Below are 21051 nucleotides of genomic sequence, written 5' to 3' on the forward strand. Positions count from 1 at the left end.
TATATTATAATTATCTTTAATCACTGCTGTTTATTGAAGTGGCATTAATGTTTTATTTGGCTATTGTTGGTGTTTTTCCATGTTTAAAGGGAGCAACAGTGGCTGGATGAACAACAACAGATATTGGAATCTCTTAATGTACTACACGATAAATTGAAACAGCAGGTTGTGACATTTTCTGAATCAAGGTATGTGTATTCTAGGTTTTTGAAATAGGAAAAAGTTATTTTTTTATGTTGCATGAAATACATACATGAAAAGGGAAATTTTATTAGAAAATGAGTTTTACTGTATTTAACTTTTGCCAATTCTTAGTTATATTTTACTTTTGATATATAGTTTCCCTACAAGTTAAAGAATTCTACTTCATAAAGCTAGTTATTTGTTTTGAACAAATGAAGTTTAAACAAAATATTTGATCAACTTTATGAGTTACCATTTACATATACTTACATTTTGTGTATTTTATCAGTAAAATATTTCTTTTAATTTTTAAAATATCTATTAGAGTCTTTGATGAGCTGAACACTAAAATGCATGATATAAAAGAATATAAGAAGAAACTCTTGATTACCTTGGGTGAGTTTCTGGAAGATCATTTTCCTCTGCCTGATAGAAATGTTAAAAAGAAAAAGGTAAGTTTTAGAGAACATATTCATGTAGGTATTTGTATATGAGATTGTAAGTTTTTTATACATTTTGAAGATACACAGAGATACATTTACAGAAATATTCCATCAGGGGATCCCTGGGTGGCTCAACGGTTTAGCACCTATCTTTGGCCCAGGGTGTGATCCTGGAGACCTGGGATCGAGTCCCGTGTCAGGCTCTCTGCATGGAGCCTGCTTCTCCCTCTGCCTGTGTCTCTGCCTCTCTTGCTCTCTCTCTCTCTCTCTCTCTCTCTCTCTTTCTCCATGTCTATCATGAATAAATAAATCTTTAAAAAAAAAAGAAATATTCCATCATCACATTTAATATTGATTGAAAAATTAGAAGCAACTCAATTCAATAAAACAGGACTAAATGCATTTTTAAAATATTTATCCATATAACGGGAAAAAATACACCTTTTAAAATATATTGAACACTACCAAAAGAATTACTAAAATGCTTACAATATATTGTTAAACGGTTAAAACACAGCCACTTAAATTTTATGTCTGATTTATAACAAAAATGTAATAGTGCCTATGCCTAGCGACTAGGACTTTAGGTGAGATTTGTTTTTGTTTTTACGGTTTTCCAAATTTCCCATGTTGAGCATGTGTAACTTTTAAAATCAGAAGATAGCTGTTAGTTAATGTAAGTTCTTGACTATTTTACTAGTGAGGTATGATGTAATAAACCTTTTTCACAAAAGCAAATATTTTATTTGGTGACAGAAGATTGAGAACAACTACTTTAATTCCTTTTTAAAAAACAGTATATAGTATAAATAAATAGAGCTTGTGAAAGCATTGTGTAATTATGTATAAGTAGAGCTTGTAGGTATTGAAACTGGCATCAGAATGATTTTTCTATAAATATATACTTTAATCATTTTTCAACATAAAACTAATGGCTCCCTATTGGATGAAGCCTATAAACGCAAAGAGTAATAGATTTATATTTGGACTTTGTCTATCTTCTGAACCTCCTGTCTAACCATGCTTTATTCATCTCTTGCATGAATCCATTCAACTATACCACTCTAGTTCCAGCAACTATACAATGACTTGTCACTTTTTGTGACTTAAAGGTTTTATTTTCTCTGCTTACAGAACACTTCATATCTGATAAGGATAGCAAATTTTTACTTAAGACTTAAACAACATCTTTTCTATGAAGTATTTTTTTTTAAGATTTATTCATGAGAGAGACAGTTCAAGTGTGGCAGAGGGAGGGGGAGAGGGAGAGAGAAATGTAAGCAATCTGTGCAGAGCGTGGAGCCTGACATGGGACTTAATCTCACAACTCTGAGATCACAACCTGAACTGAAACTAAGAGTTGGATGCTTAACTGACTGTGCCACTCAGGCATCTCTGTGTGTGGGTGTTAAGTGAAGTTTACGTACCATTTTATTAGCATTTGTCACAAGATTTTGTAGTAATGATTTATGTCTGTGTCTCTGTTCACGCCCCATGCACTCTCAGCTCCTTAATGTGTTAATTTCATCTTTGTAAGTCTACTCTCTGGCATATATATTATATATAGCAGGATTAGGGTACCACTGCTATGGTCACACTTAACTTTAATTACCTCTTTTAGAGCTTCATCTCCAAATATAGTCAACATGGGGTGAGACTGAACATAGAAGTTTTGAGAGGCATGGTTCAGTCCATAACACAAGCTTTATCATTCAAAGATATGTAAAAAAAGAAAGAAAAAACTCAAGTCCCTCCACTGTATCATTAACATTAGGTGAACATAATTTGAGACCTCTTCCTAAACACATACATATATAGAAGCATAAATGGATTGATGGATGTGCAGATCAGTGGAGTATTTTTTTTAAATAAAGATTTTATTTATTTATCTATTTATTATTATTTATTATTATCATCATCATCATTATTATTATTATTATTATCTATCTATCTATCTATCTATGAGAGAAAGAGAGAGCGAAGCAGACTCCCCAGCAAGCAAGGAGCCCTATCTGCGGCTTGATCCCAGGACCCCAGGATCATGACCTGAGCTGAAGGCAGACACTTAACTGACTGAGCTACCTAGGCACCCTCAGATCAATGTAGTTTTGTATAGGCCAATATAAACTAAGTATTACATGTAATTCTACTTAAATTCATAGAGGAACAATAAGTGAGGTTAATTTATTTAACTCAGATAAATATTCCTTGGCTTCAGGTGATTTTAATTCTGGAGAGATCCCCGATATAGAGAAAGCTAATTATGAAAAATGTTATAAAACATAATACTTTTTTTTTTTTAAACATAATACTTTTTAAAATTTCATCTTTAGGGACACCTGAGTGGCTCAGCAGTTGAGGTCTGCCTTTGGCTCAGGGTGTGATCCCGGAGTTTTGGGATCAAGTCCCAAATCAGGTTCCCCATGGGGAGCCTGCTTCTCCCTCTGCCTATGTCTCTGCCTCTTTCTTTATGTCTCATGAATAAATAAAGAAAATCTTTAAAAAAAATAAATAAATTTTCATCTTTAATTTTTAGACTACATTCATTGACTCCCTACTATGAAGGATAAGGAAATTAACATTCTTTCTCCTATACACTCATTACAATTTCCGTTATTTTAATTTTGGCCGGTTTATATATATAGCATTTTTATTCTGTTCTCATACCAATATTCATGTATGTGTTTAGTCTTTATATTGTATTGGATTCAATGCTTATCATCTTTTATCATTTATTTTGAGTTTTTAATTGTTTGATTTGATGGATTTTTTTTTGATAAGTTATTTATTCAAGCAGAATTCCTGGGCATTTTATTTTTAGATTCTTGAATGATGAAAATGCTTTGTTTGCTTTTATAGTAAAAGGATATTTTTAGCACATAAAAAAAACAAATCTCAAGATCTGGTAGGGATTACTCCATTCTTCTGAAATAGAATATGCTGTGGTGATCTGAGGTCAGCTTCTAGATATCTTGAGTAAATGCTTGAAGAGTTCTTTACCCCTAGACTTCAGTAATTTCACAAAGATTCATAACAATGTTGATCATTCAATATCAGTTTGCTTTGAAGATGGCATTGTTTTTAGGGTCAGATTTAGGTAACATTTCATTTCATGGAAATTTTATTTTATTGTGTCATATTGTTTTTCATATCCTTATCTTGAAACATTTTTTTTCTTGGTTCTCATATTTTTCCTCTGCTCTTCTTTGATTGTTCCAAAAATTTATATTTTATATTACTGTCATTTTTTTTAAAAATTTATTTATTTATGATAGTCACAGAGAGAGAGAGGGGCAGAGACACAGGCAGAGGGAGAAGCAGGCTTCATGCACCGGGAGCCAGATGTGGGATTCGATCCTGGGTCTCCAGGATCGCGCCCTGGGCCAAAGGCAGGCGCCAAACCACTGCGCCACCCAGGGATCCCCAAATATTTATATTTTAATCTTGCTTTGTTGCTGCTTATTTCTGTATCAGTTCTTTAATTCTCTTTGCTTTCATCACTACTCAATGCTGCTTTTTTTAAATTTCTCTTTAATTTGAGAAGGTATTAGAGGGATGCCTGGGTGACTCAGTGGTTGAGCATCTGCCTTTAGCTCAGGGTGTGATCCCAGGGTCCTGGGATTGAATGCTGCATCAGGCTCCCTGTGAGGAAGTGTGCTTCTCACTCTGCCTGTGTCGCTGCCTCTCTGTGTCTCTCATGAGTAAATAAATAAAATCTTTTTTCTTTTTATTTTTTTTCTTTCTTTTTTTCTTTTTAAAGAGAAGGTATTAGAGACCAGGAGTTTTTGATATCCAGCTTTACTATCTTTCCTGAGGAATCACATTTATTTTTACTCTTTCTTTAACATATTTGTACTTACAGAAGACCTTAAATTTTTTTTGGTCAAGAGTTTTTAATTTATTTGAGAGAGAGAGAGAGAGAGAGAATGAGTGGGGCAAGGGGGGGATGGAGAAACAGACTCCCCACTGAGCAGGGAGCCCGACATGGGGTCCTATCCCTGTAATCCCGGATCATGACGTGAGCCAAAGGCAGACACTTAACCTACTGAGCCACCCAGGTGCTGCTACATAAGACTTTGTAGTGACTTCCCTGCTAATCTTTGATGGTTATCAGAAAGGTACTAGCTTTCACTACAGTAGGTGACTTTGTAATTAATTAAATACCTGAGCTCATAAACTGCTGATTAAGATTAGTAGGAGATTTCTAGTAGATCCCCTTTAGATTCTTGTCCCTTTGAATGGTGGTTTTTTTGTTTGGTTTGGTTTGGTGCAAAAAGTGTTTTTATTAAAGCATAGGGACAGGACCTATGGGCACGAAGAGATGGTCTATGGAATATTTTTAATAGGAGTTTAGATAAATGGTAGCAGGCATAGTCATGAAAACTTGCAAATGATAAGAAACTAAGAGAGCTAGATAGTAAATATATTGGATGACAGAATTAGGACTATATTTTTCAGTTGGGTAGAACTAGCCCAAATAAAGTAAGGATAATGTTTAGTGGAGGTACATAGAATACCTTTCTTTTTAAAATATTAAAAAATGAAGGAGACCTATCTTAGCTAGATGCAAGAAGGAGGTTTAGGCATTTTAGATGATGCTATGCTCTGAGGGAGGTCAGGGCAAAATAGATGTCCAAAAGCTGATGAATAAACTTGAATAAAATTCCAGCATCTATAAGTATGGAAGTGTGAATCTTCCTTTTCATCTTTGTTATTTAAGTCACACATGTATCATGTGGAGACTGGATTGAAAAAGAAAAAACAAGATAAATTAAAGCACATTTAGACAGCAAACATGATATTGAGGGGCTGCAAGGCTATGGCTTGGGAAAAATAAGGAACTAATTAATATGGTGATGAGTATGGTGAAGACTTGGGGCTCCTAATACCTCTCTTCAAATATTTGAGGAATTCTTGGATCGAATTGGAATAGGATTTATTCTCTGACATTCCAAGGGAAAAAGAAGCAGTGAGTTGAGTTAACATTAGGAACTGTCAAGAACTTTAGAAAGCTGAACAAGGCTCCTTGGGAAGTAAATTTCCTATCCTAAAGCTATATAAATACAGTTGGGAATGCCATTTGTTTGAAATGTTTTGATTAGAGAGTTCAAACAATAGACTTTCAGTTACATAAGTGTATATATAATATGTATAATTTACCCATTATGAATTTTTAGATAATCTGAATTATATCTTCTTGTAATTGCAAAAGATATGACTTAGGGGTTGTTTGAACTTTGTTTTTATGAACCTGTTTAGTACAAGCAGATTGTTTACTTTTAGAATGCTTTTAAAATCACCTAATTATAAATATTTTGTTTTGGTGTACCTTGTACCATTGCAGTAAGAAATGCTAACCTTTGAAAATTTTGTTATAAATATAGTCTAATCTGCCATTGGCGGAATTGAAAGATTAATTCTTTTTTATTCACATTTTTGTCAAAGAAAAACATTAAAGAATCAACTGCACAGCTGATAACACTGCATGAAATATTAGAGGTAAGTGTTTTGTGTAGTTTTGTCTTCAAGATTTCTTTTAATTAGTGATTTCTAAACAATTATACACAGGCTCAAAACAAAATAACTGCATTAGTTCTTAAATATACCAACTTTTATTAAATATTTTATTAAATATATTTATATTAGTTTATCTTTAATATAAGACTAGTGTCTGTTTTCTATACCTTACTAGAAAGAGTATTGTCATTTGTTAAAAGAACATAAATTTGGAGACTAGCACTTAATCATATTCCCAAGATTATTATTTTAAAAAAATGTTTATGGTGTTATTTAATATTTACACAGTTGAAACCCTGTACTTTTACATGGATGGAATCTTTAGTTGTCATCTCTATTCTATCTGAACTACATATGTGAGTTTAAGGATTCCACAAAGTTGCAGAAACTTGTACCCAGTTTTAAAGAGGTTTCCATGTAGTAATATCTGTAGTTTTTTTAAATGAAGAAAATCAGTTATTTAAATTAATACATAGAAATTATGATTAAGCAGTTATTCAAAGAGAAAAGAGATAGACATTCTTTGGCAAACAAATTTTTAATGTTTTATTATAGATGAATTTTTTTTAACTAAGTATGGTATATTTTGAATGATATTTTTTCCTAGATTCTTATAAATAGATTATTTGATGTTCCACATGATCCATATATCAAAATTAGAGATTCATTTTGGCCACCTTATATTGAGCTGCTCCTTCGTAATGGAATTGCCTTGAGACATCCAGAAGATCCAACACAAATAAGATTAGAAGCCTTCCATCAGTAAAAGGATGGTCTTTTTTTTTTTTTTTTCACATGGTACTTAATGAATCTTGTCATTCGAAAATAATGGAAATACTGAGGATTTACTTGGATAAAGAACATTATTTGCAAATCAAAGTACATAGTCCCTCTTCCTTTTATCCATAAAATGACACATGTCATCTACTATTCATTTATAAATGGCCCTTTCAATTCAGTCAGTGCTCTCTGATGTTTTCAACTGGATGGAAAAGAATGCAAGTAAAAAATATTCTAGACTTAATCATTGTAAAATTTGATTTACCTTTTGCAGTATTCTTTGGAAAGTTCTTTGTTAATTTATGATATTGCTAATATAATCTTTTCCCTTTTGAAATTTGTGAGTTTATTTTATGCATTTTGAGTTGTGTTTGGTGTTTATATCTTTAAATTTAGGAATTATATTGGAAAGGCCATTTAATTTGCAGGTGGTTTTTAAATTGGCAGTTTCTGGCATAGAAGGAATCATAATTTGAATGTATGTAGTAAATCTGTTCCATGTATATGCCTGATTTCTAGATTTTTTAAAAAGTTGAGACAGAAAACTAATGGATAAAGGTAGCATGAAAACTATATTTTAGTATTATATAAGTGATATATATTGAACTGTTCTTTGTTCTGTTAATTATTGCTAACAAAATTCTGTTCATAACATTTTGTTAATTCTCTAAATAAAATTCTCTTATCTAAAAATCTCTAGCTTTTTTGGTGATGTGGTGTGATATTTTAATAAATAGATTTTTTCATAGGCAGAAAAATGAGGGTATTATAAGACTCATTCAAGGTTACATACAAGCCAAACTAAAGAATACCAGTTCCTTTTAGTATCATTACTTTTCTTTTCTTTTCTTTTCTTTTCTTTTCTTTTTTTTTAAGATTTTATTTATTCATGAGAGACACAGATTGAGAGAGGTGGAGACAGAGGCAGAGGGAGAAGCAGGCTCCCCACAAGGAGCCTGATGAGGGACTTAATCCCTGACCCCAGGATCATGCCCTGAGCCAAAGGCAGATGCTCAACTGCTGAGCCACCCAGGCATCCCTGTATCATTAGTTTTCTAAGAGGATTTAGTGTGTACTTTTATATTTGAAAATGCTTTCTAATGTTTATCCGTATTTCTTGCATACCTTAAATACTTCAACTTTCTTAAAGTAAACAAATACTATTCCAAGTATATCCTGTCCCTTTTAGATAAAATACAAACACTATTACATTTCAGAGAATGTAAGTTCTTTTATGGAAAGATGACATATAAAGTACCTTGCTTAGAATACTCCAGTTGGGAGTCACAGCAATGAGCATGTTTTAAGTTCTTGAAGTTACTGGAGATGGGAGAAATGGTTCATTCAGTATAACCCTGAGAGTTATTTTACAAAGTAGGTAGTGCTGTTGTCCATGAACTTCTTTGTATTGCAAATTACAGAAATACATTCAGCAGTAGACATCTTGCTTTACTGGACAAATCTTCATTTCACATTTTACTGGTTAGGATCTTTTGATATCTTGTATAAGGCATTAAAGAAAACTTTGATGAAGTAATATCCTACTTCTTCCAGGCTTCTTACATAGCAAGATTATTTGCCTACTTTTTTTTTTTTTTTTAAGATTTTATTTATTTATTCATGGCAAACACAGGGAGAGGCAGAGAGAGAAGCAGGCTCCATGTAGGGACCCCGATTTGGGACTTGATACCAGGTCTCCAGGATCACCTCCTGGGCCAGAGGCAGGTATGCGCAACCACTGAGCCACCCAGGCATCCCAATTTGCCCACTTTTGGTCTCAGTTATGAACAAAGTAAGGTATACTAGAATTAGTCTTGATTTTTACTCCATCTAAGCTTACAGCTTTTGTAAGCTTTCTGTGGTTTTAAGAATGTTGGAGCAAATATTTCAAGTTCTGAGGAACTTTATGTATTTTCACTTTTCACTGCTTTAAGATAGTCACTGAAATCTGTTAAGCTTTAGGATTGTTTTTATTTTACTGACTTTTTTTTTTAAGATTTTATTTATTCATGAGAGTCACAGAGAGAGAGGCAGAGACATAGGCAGAGGGAGGAGCAGGCTCCATGCAGGGAGCCTGGTGCAAGACTGCATCCCAGGTCCCTGGGATAATGCTCTGAGCCAAAGGCAGACCCTTAACCACTGAGCCACCCGGGCATCCCTCATTATGATTTTTTAAATTGAGGTATAACCGACATAGAACATTTTATTATTTCAGGTGTATAACATTGATTTGATGTTTATATATATTGTGAAATGATCACCACACATCTTTCACCATAGTTAAAAATTTTTATTACTGGTTGCTGCTGGCATGGAGGGAGCTTGCGGGCCGGGAGCCCGAAGCTAGAGAGCCTCTTGGTGCCCAGCGGCTGTCACCATGCCACAAAATGAATATATTGAGTTACACTGGAAGTGCTATGGCTATCGTTTGGATTACCATGAGAAAAAGAGAAAGAAAGAAGGTCGAGGGGGTCATGAACGTTCAAAGAAAGCAAAAAAGATGATTGGTCTGAAAGCTAAGCTCTACCATAAACAGCGCCATGCTGAAAAAATACAAATGAAAAAGACTATCAAGATGCATGAATAGAGAAACACCAAACAAAAGATGATGAAAAGACTCCACAGGGAGCAGTACCTGCATATCTACTGGACAGGGAGGGACAGTCCCAAGCTAAAGTACTTTCCAATATGATTAAACAAAAGCGAAAATAGAAAGTGGGAAAGTGGGAAGTTCCTTTACCCAAAGTTCGTGCTCAGGGAGAAACAGAAGTATTAAAAGTCAGGAAAGAGAAAAAAGCATGGAAGAGGATGGTCACTAAAGTCTGCTTTGTTAGAGACGGCTTTATTAGAAAACCACCTAAATACCAAAGATTCATTAGGCCAATGGGCTTACGTTTCAAAAAGGCCCATGTAACACATCCTGAATTGAAAGCCACCTTTTGCCTGCCAATATTCGGTGTAAAAAAGAATCCCTCATCCCCACTATATACAACTTTGGGTGTTATTACCAAACGTACTGTCATTGAAGTGAACGTGAGTGAGTTGGGCCTTGTGACACAAGGAGGCAAAGTTATTTGGGGAAAATATGCCCAGGTTACAAACAATCCTGAAAATGATGGATGCGTAAATGCAGTTCTGCTGGTTTAACAGCAGTTTCAGACAAGTAATCCCTTATAATTACTGAAGACTACACACCCGTCAGGAAGACCACCATTGTTGTGGTGGATCTGGATGCTACCAAACAACCTTACATATCTACAGTCATCAAGACATTTATTCTTCTGTAAAAAAGTTGAAATAGACATTTATTAAAATAAGTGGTCTTTAAAAAAATTTTTTTATTACTTGTAATGAGAACTTTTAAATCTATTCTCTTTGCAAATTTCAGATATGCAATACAGTATTAACTATAGTCACCATGCTGTACATTATATCCCCATGAATTCTTTATTTTATGACTGTAAGTTTGTACCTTTTGACCCTCTTTACTCATTTTGCCCACTCCACCCCCTCCCTGCCTCTGGTAACCAATCTGTTGCTTTGTATCTATGAGCTTGTTTTCTTGTTGCTTTTGGGTTACACATGTAGGTCACATCATATGACCTATGACTTTTTCTCTGACTTTTTCACTTAACATAATGCCCTCAAGGTCCATCCTTGTTGTCACAAAGGGCAAATTCCATTAATTTTTATAGATGAATAATATTCCATTGTATTTATATACCACCTTTATCCATTCATCCATTGATGGACACTTACATTGATTCCATATCTGGGCTATTGTCAATAATGCTGCAGTGAACATGAGGTTGCATATATCTTTGAGTTAGTGATTTCATTAGTTTGCTCCTTGTTGCTTTTACCAAGAATTCTATTTTTCAATTCTGTAAAACATCTTTTATTTGAAAGTGAGGTTGAGGGCACCCTGGGTGGCTCAGGGGTTTAGCACCGCCTTCAGCCCAGGGGATGATCCTGGAGTGCTGGGATCAAATCCCACATCAGGCTCCCTGCATGGAGACTGATTATCCCTCTGCCTCTCTCTGTGTGTCTCTCATGAATAAATAAATAAATCTTTAAAAAAAAAAAAAAACTAGAGAAGACAAAAATGGAAGACAGAACAAAGGCAATGAATAGAATATAGTAACAAATATGGTAGATATTAATCCAGATAATAATCATTTAATAATTATTTTAAATGTGAATAGATTAATACACCAATCCAGGCAAGACTGTCAAAGTGGTTAAAAAAAAAAAAGACTCAGACTATGTGTTTTCTGCAAGAAACCTATCTGAAATATAAAGACTCAGATCAAAAGTAAAGGGACAGAGAAAGATATATCATGTTAACATTAATCAAAAGATACCTGGAGTTAGCTATCTTAATTTTACACAAAGCAGACTTCAGAGCAAGGAAAATTCCCAGGGATTACAAGGAATATCACGTATTGATAAAGCTGCCAAGTCTCCAAAAAGACGCAATAATCTTTAATATGTATGCACTTAACTTTGTCACAGTACATAAGGCAAAAACTGATAGAAATGCAAGAAGAAATAGATGAATTCACAGTTACTGTTGGAGACTTCAACATTTTTTTATCAATAATTGAGAGATCCAGCAGGTAGAAAACCAGCAAGGATAGAGTTTAACTGAACAGCATCATCAATCAACTGGATCTATGACATTTATAGAATTCTAATCCTGCAAGAGCAAAACACATTCTTTTCATGTTCAGGTGGAACATTTACTAAGACCATGTTCTGGGTTACCAATAAAATTTTAAAATTATACTACAAATTATGCTTTCAAACTACAATGAAATTAAACTAAGTCAAAAATAGGAAAATACATGGAAAAATCCCAAAATATTTAGAGATTAAACAACATGTAAACACATGCATTGAAGATATCTCAAGAGAAACACTTAAATATTTTGTACTAATTGAAAATATAACTCCTCAAAATTTGTGAGATGCAACAAAAGCAGAGTTTAAAGAAATTTGTAGCATTAAATATATTAGAAAAGATGAAAGATCTAAAATCAATAATCTGAAGAGTTCACCTTAGGAAACTAGAAAAGGAACAGCAAATTAAGTCCAAATTAGGTGTGCCTGGCTGGCTCACTTGTGTAAAGAATGGGATTCTTGATCTCGAGGTTGTGAGTTGGAGCTCCATGTTGGGTATACAGATAACTTAATAAGTAAAATCCAAAGAAGAAGAAAAATGATAAAAATCAGAATAGAAGTAAAGGGAAATGAGAACAAAAAATCAATACAGAAAATCAATGAAACCAAAAGCTGGCTATTTGAAAATATCAATAAAACTGATAAATCTCTAGCCAAGCTAACCAAGAAAGAGGAGAGATGAGTATCAGAAATGAAAAGAGGGACACCTGGGTGGCTTAGAGTTTGAGTGACTGCCTTTGGCTCAGCTCGTGACCCTGGGGTCCTGGGATGGAGTCCCACATCAGGCTCCCCAAAGGGAGTTTGCTTCTCCTTCTGCCTATGTGTGCTTCTCTCTGTGTCTCTCATGAATAAGTAAAATCTTAAAAAAAAAAAAAAAGCCATCGGTACCCATCCCAGGAATATTAATAAGATAAATAGGGCAGCCCGGCTGGCTCAGTGGTTTAGTACCGCCTTTGGCCCAGGGTGTGATCCTGGAGACCCGGGATTGATTCCCACATTGGGTTCCCTTCATGGAGCCTGCTTCTGCCTGTGTCTGTGCCTCTCTCTCTCTCTCTGTCTTTCATGAGTAAATAAATAAAATCTTAAAAAAAAAAAAGATAAGTAAAGGTATATTATGAACAACCTCTTACCCACAAATTTTATGACTTAGATGAAATGGACCAATTCTGTGAAAATGTAATCTACCAAAATTCACACAAGGAGAACTAGCTAAACTGCATAAGGTTATATTTGTTAAGGAAATGGAATCAATAATAAACTTTCAAAATAGAAAGTATAAGACCTGGATGGTTTCATTGGTGAATTCTACCAAACATACAAAAAGGAAATGACGTCAGTTCTGTATAATCCATCCCAGAAAATTGAAGTGGAGAGAATAGTTCCTAACTCATTCTGTGAGGCCAGCATTGCTGTAACACCAAAACCAGACAGAGACATTACAAGAAAGGAAAGCTACAGACAGATACGTGTCATGAACATAGGTGAAAAATGAAACAATCAAATTCAACATTGTAGAACAAAGATCTATCCACCACTGCCAAGTAGCATTTTTTTCTAGGTATGGAAGACTGCTTCAACATTCAGATGTCATGAATTAATGTAATTCATTCATCAATTACATTAATTACATTACATAATTACATCACATAATTTGTGATTACATTCATTCATTAGTTACATTACATAATCACATTACATTAAATAATTAATTACATTAATTCATGACATCATTAGACTAAAGTGAAAAACCATATGATCATACCAATAGATTACAAAAAAGCCATTTTCCAACTCCCATTCATGATAAAAACTAAGCAAGCTAGGAGTAGAAACTGATTCTAAAGTTTATACAAAAAGGCAAATGATCAGCTTAGCTACCAAAATATTGAAGAACAAAGTTGGGATGACTGATACCAACTTTAAAATTTATTGTAAAGCTCCAGTAACCAAGACACTATGATGTTGGTGAAAGAGCAGACAAGTCAATGTAACAGAATGAAGAGCTCAGGAATAAGACCGGCATGGATAGGGTCAGCTGGTCTTTGTGTGACAAAGGAATAAAGATAATCTGGTAAAGCTGAGTCTTTTTCAACAAATCGTGCGGGAACATGGACATGCCAAAAATAAAAAAATAATTTAAAAAAACATAGACCCTGACATACCTTTAACAAAAATTAAATGTAAAATGCACAGCTATAAAACTTCTAGAACATAAAAGATAATCTAGTCTGAACTTGGGTTTTGTGATGCCTTTTTTATTTTTAGAGAGAGTGTGTGGCTGTGGGGAGGGGCAGAGAGAGAAGGAGAGGGAAACATAAGCAGACTCTGCTGAGTGAGGAGCCTAACACATGGCTGTATCTCACCACCCTGAGATTTGGACCCAAGCTGAAACCAAGAGTGAAACTCTTACCCAACTGTACCACCCAGGTGCCCCTTGTGATGACTTTTAAGATACAATACCAAAATTGTAATCCATGAAAGAAAAAACTAATAAATTTATTTTTATTAAAACTCAAAATTTCTGCTTTGTTGAAGACACTGTTAGAATGAAAAGATAAGCCAGAGACTGAGAGAAAATATTTGGAACATACATAATCTGTTAAAGATAACAGAAAATATACAAACAACTCTTAAAACTCAACAATAGACAACGGATACCTCAATTAAAAAGAGGACAAAAGGTCAAAACAGTTACCTCACAATAGAAAATCTAGAGATAGCAAATCAGATGAAAATATCTCCACATATGTCATGAGGAAAACGTAAATTAGACAGCAATAAGATACCACTACAAATTTACTAGAATGGCCCAAATCTGAAACACTGACAACCCCAAATGCTGGTGAAGATGTGGAACAAGAGGAACTCTTCCTTCAGTGCTGGTGGAAATGCAAAATTATACAGCCACTTTGGAAAACAGTTTGGCATTCCTTACGAATTTACTATACTACCAACCAATTATGCAATATTTACCCCAATGAATTGTCTACACAAAACTTGCACAGAAATGTTATAGCAAAGCACTTTTTCATAATGCCAAAAATTGGAAGCAATCCAGATGTTCTTCAAAAAGCAAATGTATAAACAAAATGCAGTACATTCATATGACAGAATATTACTCAGCCACGTTGTGAGTTGCCCCAACATACTTAGTTTCCGTGTGACCAGTTCCAGAAAGTGTTCAATATCAAACGATGAGTAATCCTGTAGTTTTGCAGTCAGCAAGAGCGTGCAGGGAACCGATCATGTCCTAAGGACTGCCCCTTCTAATACAGATAAGAGACCAAACATATTTATCATGACAATCAGAATCTCCTTAAAAAGCAAAATTTAACTGTAGTATATAGGAGACATACATAAAATAATTCAGAAAGGCTAAGCACTGGGGCATTTGGGTGGCTCTGTCAATTAAGTGTCTGCCTTTGGCTCAGGTTATGATCTCACAATCCTAAGATTGAGCATTGGGCTCCTTGCTTCTCTCCCTCTGCCCCTCCCCCTGCTTGTGCTCTCTCTGTCTTAAATAAATAGATAAATAAAATCTTTAAAAAAAAAAAAGGCTAAGCATAAAGGGATCAAAAATGTCTATATAGCATATAGGAGTTTTTGGTCCATTTTGAAATTGAGTTGTCTGTCATCTTACTGCATTTTGAGAGTTTTTGTGTATTCTGGAAATAAATCCTTTATCAGATCTATGATTTACAAGTCCTAGGCAGGCTCTTGGATAGGGAAAGCAGCAATGGTAGGCTGGTGAAATTTGAGTAGGGTCTACAATTTAGTTAATAGTATTGTACCATTGATAGTTTACTGGGCTCAATAATTTTAATATAGTTATATAAGTTGTTAACATTAGGGAACCCAGGTGAGAGATATATGGGAACTCTGTACTACTCCTGCAAATTTAACATTAAAAAGCTAAAAAAAAGAATAAAACTTAAAAGTGATAAGAGTTCCTACATTAGCATACTCTTTCATTTAACATGTGGCATTTGATAACATTTAAAAGAGAAAACAAGGAAAAATATGTAGAAAGACTTAACAATAAACATTAGTGGATCAGAAATTAGAAGAAAAGGAGTTGTGAGTGGAAATGATGCCATAGTCATATTTTCCTCTGGGTTTAGAAGCACTTAGTATGAGAATTTGGTTCTTTCCTTGGAAATGAATATTAAAATTTCTCTATATGAGAAGGAGGACTAGAATCAAGGTCTCTGAAGCTGAGGGCTTGTGAGTCTCTTCACAGCCAAAATTTTGTGAAAAGTGATCTAAAACAAAATCACTGAGGCTTATAACAAGCTATGAACCCAGCAAAGTGAAAGAGGCAAAGATAGAGCTTTTAGACCAGGAAGTAAATGGGGATATGTTAAATACCCATTGTTGCTTGGATGACTGTAATAGCTAGTCTCCAAGATCAGTGATCCTCCTCTGCTTGTATTCACCTCCACATGTATCTGTTAGTGACCAATAGAATATGACAAAGAGACAGTATACCTCTTTTATTTTAAAGATTTATTTATAACTTGTGAGAGAGAGAGTATGCGAGCAGGAGGGGCAAAGGGAGAAAGACTCCCAAGCAGATTTCATGCTGAGCACAGAGCCCGATTCTGGCTCAATCTCATGAGATCTCTGAGATTATGACCTGAAACCAAGAGTCAGACACTTACCGACTGTGCCATCCAGGCATTCCTGCATCTTCTATCTTGAATTCATTTGGATTGCTAAACTCTGGAAGAAGCTTGACTCCATGATAAGAGAATGCTCAGTTTGTGTTGAGACTCACAGGAGCAGAAACGAAGGTCTCCTGCCAACAAAGCACCACTCTGTTAGCTGTGTAAGTGAACCACTTTCAGCCTTCAGTTATCTGAACTAACCCTTGGCCATAACCTTGACTGCCACTTCATGAGAGATCCTGAGGGAGAATTATTCAGCTAAATTGTTTCTGAATTTCTGAAACACTGAAATGGTGAGAAAATAAATGTTTATTGTTTTAAGCCATTAACTTTTGGATTATTTTATTATATAGTAATAATTTTATCACGGAATGTTTAAACACCATAATAACTGGTTGTGGACTTGGGGCTGGAAGAGGCTAAGGCAATTTTGAAACACCAGGTAAAAAGGGTCAAATGGAAGGGGAGGAAATGAATAAAAATGGCAAACCATAAACATACGAGAATTCCTGGTAAAATGACCATGAAAAGCAAATGTTAAACTAGTGAAGGAATTTAACACAAAGATAGCCAAGGCAGCATATTTTGTTTTTTGCCCCTGTTCTTCCTACTTTCTAAGGGAACTAAATATTTGAGTAATCCACTCTTGTCTACACAGCCATGTATTTAGCTAAACCAAACATGGTTGTCTTAATCCCCTTCTTAGTGATTTATTTGGGAATACATTTGGTGCAATATTGACTTAATATATATGTCTTCTGAGAAACTTTTGGGATAGATTTCTTTTTTCTGATTAAAAAAATATACAGGAGGAGATGACTTCTTCTCTTCTGGTAGATGTTACTGGGTCTGCATGGAACATCTGGAACTGTTTAGCCATTTTGTAACCATAAGGAGAGCTGCCATGGACAAATCTGGCATATTTAGTATGGCAGAGTCACAAAAGAGAAAGAACAAATTCTGATAATGTTATTGAGCCAGTGAATTAGTTGACCCTAGAGGTGCTTTGCTAGGGAACATGATATATAAGATAATAAATTCTCCTCCTAGTTTAAGTAAATTGAGACAGATTTTTTTATGTTACTTGAAACTGAAGGTTCCCTAGCTGGTAGCAACATCCAACAAATGGAACATTCACTGTCAATGAAATTAATTTTATGGATTACCTGATGAAGACTTTTAAATGTATATTTTGAGGTTATTTGAAGAAATTATTTCATCTAAAAAGGGCTAGAAATTGTAACACAAAAATAGGAACAAATGAAAACATTTGCTTATGAGAAGGAATTAATTACAAGTCCCATATCTGATTAAATATGATAATTTAAGTACATTTCTACAAAGGAGATAAACTGAATCAAGTCAGAGATTGATTTAATAAATCAATAAAGAGAATTTGAACAATTCATCCAGAAAGATAAAAAAGATCAAGATTATGAAAAGAAATAAGAGGTATAGAAGACAAATTGAGGAATTCTACCAACATAGAAATTCTTAAAGAATTTGTGGAGAATGTTAAGTAATATTTGAATTGATAATGGGTGATAATTTTTCAGTATGTAGAACAATATAAATGCTCAGAAAAACATGTTCATGGAATACTGTGCAAGATAAATACACACACCATGAAATCGTTTAGTGAAACAGCAAGATACCAAGGAGAAATAGTTTTCAAAGATAGTAAAAGGAAAAGACAGGTTATGAAGATAGGAATAACAATCTTTATTTTATTTATTTATTTATTTATTTATTTATTTATTTATTTATTTAATTTTTTAAAACAATCTTATTTTTTTAAACAGATTTATTTTTTTAATTTTTATTTATTTATGATAGTCACAGAGAGAGAGAGAGAGAGAGGCAGAGACACAGGCAGAGGGAGAAGCAGGCTCCATGCACCGGGAGCCCGATATGGGAATCGATCCCGGGTCTCCAGGATCGCGCCCTGGGCCAAAGGCAGGCGCCAAACCGCTGCGCCACCCAGGGATCCCAACAATCTTATTTTTGATTAACAATAGATATTGTTGCTGAGGGGGAAAAAAGCCATCAGCCTAGACTTCCATAACCAGCTAAACTTATTCAAGAATGAAGACAAAACAAATTTTCTGACATAAAAACTAAAAGCCTTTTTTACTGTATACTGTCCCTAAAAGAACTGTTAGTGGACATACTTCAACAAGAAGAGAAGCTACCTTTGGAGAAGGATGGAAGATAAAAGAAGCACACAGATTTTAACATTAATTATGAAAGGAAGACATATAGGAAGAAAATGTTTCTAGAGAAGATGTTACAAGGATATCTACTTTGGAACATCTGGCTATTCAAATAAAAATATATAACCTGTATTTAAAAGAAAAATCCCTACAAGGTTTCCAAGTTTGTATGTTCTTGGTAGGAAAAAATAACAATTTTCCCACACCATTACTGTATACTATATGCACATAAGTTGTGATGTACCTTTAGGCATCAGAAGTTTGGAATAATCTTCTGGTAGGAAATTAATTTATGGGAAATACTCAAGGGTTTTTTGAAGACAGAGTTGGATTTCCCTCTTAACTTTTGTAAGTAAGCTCAGTTGGCTTATTAGGGTATAAAGTTCGTTTTGACTGGAGCATGATATGTATTCTTATTATCTAATGGCAACAAGGCAAAGGATTGTTTTTGCTTCAGGACAGTTGTATGTAATAAAGAAAATTTACAAAGAGCCCTAAACATAAAAGAGAAAAAAAGTTAAAATGGGCTATATTAGAATTAGGAATTTCTGTCTACAAAAAGCATACGTTCCTTTAAAGAGTTAGAAGGCATAGAATGTGGTAAGAACTCAAATCTGAAATATATAGAGTAATCCCCAAATCAATAGATGACATTTATCCCAGTTAAAAATTATATTGGTAAAAAGACTTAAGAGTCACTTCACAATAGAGAGTAAATATTTTTAGACTATTTTAACAATAAAGGAGAGAGAATCTTGGTCCATTTGGGCTGTTCTAACAAAAATACCACAAACTGGGTACTTATAAACAACAGAATTTTTTTAGTCACAGTTCTGGAGGCTGGAAATTTGATATCTGGGTACCAGCATGATCAGGTGAGGGTATTTTTTGTGGTTCATAGCCAGTGTCTTTTCACTATGTCCTGACAAGGTGAAAAGGCTGAGCGATCTCTATAAGGTCTCTTTTATAAGAACACTAATTCCATATATGAGGGTTCTATCCTCCTGACCTAACCATCTCCCAAATGTTCTACCTCCTAATACCATGATATTGGGCATTAGGATTTCAACATATGAATTTTGAGAGGGACACAAACATTCAGATCAGAGCAGAGAGTAATTCTGATTTCTAAGATGAAATAGACACACTTCTCAATATTTCTCCCACCAAAACTGCACATTATATGTAGAACTTTGCACATTAAATGTAGAGCACATGTTAAGAAAACTGAAAAGTGGACTGAAAAAGCCATACTGGCCAGAGACTTGGTGAATTGAAGTTCATTTACTACACAGAAAAGACAGACAAACGTTGAATTCTGTTTATGTTACATGAAGTTCATACTGCCTGTTAGACTCACCCAAGTAGACATTTAGATATGAGTCATTGGCATATAGGGGCGCCTGGGTGGCTCAGTTGGCATCTGATTGTTGATTTTGGCTCAGGTCATGACCTCAGAGTCCTGAGATTAAGCCCTGAGTTGGGCTCTGCACTCAGCAGGGAGTCTGCTTCTCTTCCTCTAACCATCCTTCCGTCATGCTCTCTCTGTCTAAAATAAATAAATAGATCTTTAAAAAAAAGTTATTGGCAAATAATTGGTCTTTAAAGTAAATTAATTATACATTAATCAAAGGAAAAATCAGTTGATAAAGAATAGAATGGGCATCAGGGCTGACTGAATCCTGGGCATTTTAACATTTGTAACAGCAGAGAAGGAGGAAGGACCATTGGGGTAGTAGGAAAACTAGAAGAGTACAGTGTCACAGAAATTGTGGGAAGAAAAGACATTTCCAAAAGTGAGTGGTGAATTAGATTGAATGTTGCCGGGAGTTCAAGGAAGAATCACAAAATTGACCACCAGACTGGCAACATGGATGTCAGAAAAATCCTTATTTAAACTTCACTAGGGGTTCTCTCTCAGTTGGAACACACAGTGCTGACAATATAGATCGATAAATTATGTAACTTACTGCATTTTCCCTTATCACACTTTAATCTTGTTTTCCAATTTGTGAATTTATTGAGAAAGGGAACCCCCTATTTTTATACTTCTTAGCTCTTTGCTTAATGCTAAAGAGTAGACAATTGTTATTAGCATATTGGGATTTTTGCTTTATCTTAGCGATATGCTTTGACTTCATCTTTTCCACCTTTTTGACTGTTAGATATTCTTTGTATAGAATGGTTTTAACCCTTGATTATACTCATCCTTTTCAATATATTTTTTTCTTTCTGCTATTAATCTCATACCCTAATAAAAAATTAAAGAAGAAAAGTAAAGAAGTAAAGGAATAAGTAGTTAAAACTGTTTTGCCACTGTGAAGTTTCTGAAATTGCCAGATTCATTGTAATAACAAATAACCGTAATCTTTCTTGCAGTACATGGGTGGCTTAGTCAGTTAAGCATCTCCTTCTCCTCAGATCATGATCTCAGAGTCCTGGGATCAAGCTCCATGTCAGGATCAGAGTCTGCTTCTCCCTCTCCCTCTGCCCACCCCCCTCCACTGTTTGTGTTCTCTCTCTCTCAAATAAATAAATAAAATCTTTTAAAAAAGAAGTAATCTT

At 34.5% G+C, this 21051-nt stretch overlaps 1 protein-coding gene and 1 pseudogene across 3 annotated transcripts in view; both read left to right on the forward strand.

Annotated features, from left to right (window-relative positions):
- Positions 1–7622, forward strand: part of CENPK (centromere protein K) — a 41328-nt gene extending 33706 nt beyond the window's left edge. For all 3 annotated transcript variants that reach the window (XM_055332855.1, XM_055332854.1, XM_055332856.1), the window contains exons 8-11: positions 90–188; positions 509–635; positions 6072–6125; positions 6751–7622. In XM_055332855.1, coding sequence (XP_055188830.1) covers positions 90–188; positions 509–635; positions 6072–6125; positions 6751–6909 — 439 coding nt within the window. In that variant the 3' untranslated portion in view covers positions 6910–7622. The remainder of the gene's footprint in view (positions 1–89; positions 189–508; positions 636–6071; positions 6126–6750) is intronic.
- A 1678-nt stretch (positions 7623–9300) lies between these two features.
- On the forward strand, positions 9301–10098 carry LOC129514018 (ribosome biogenesis protein NSA2 homolog; annotated as a pseudogene).
- Positions 10099–21051: the final 10953 nt, after the last annotated feature.

This window comes from Nyctereutes procyonoides, unplaced genomic scaffold, assembly GCF_905146905.1.
Source record: "Nyctereutes procyonoides isolate TBG_1078 unplaced genomic scaffold, NYPRO_anot_genome, whole genome shotgun sequence".
NCBI classification, from domain to species: Eukaryota; Metazoa; Chordata; class Mammalia; order Carnivora; family Canidae; genus Nyctereutes; species Nyctereutes procyonoides.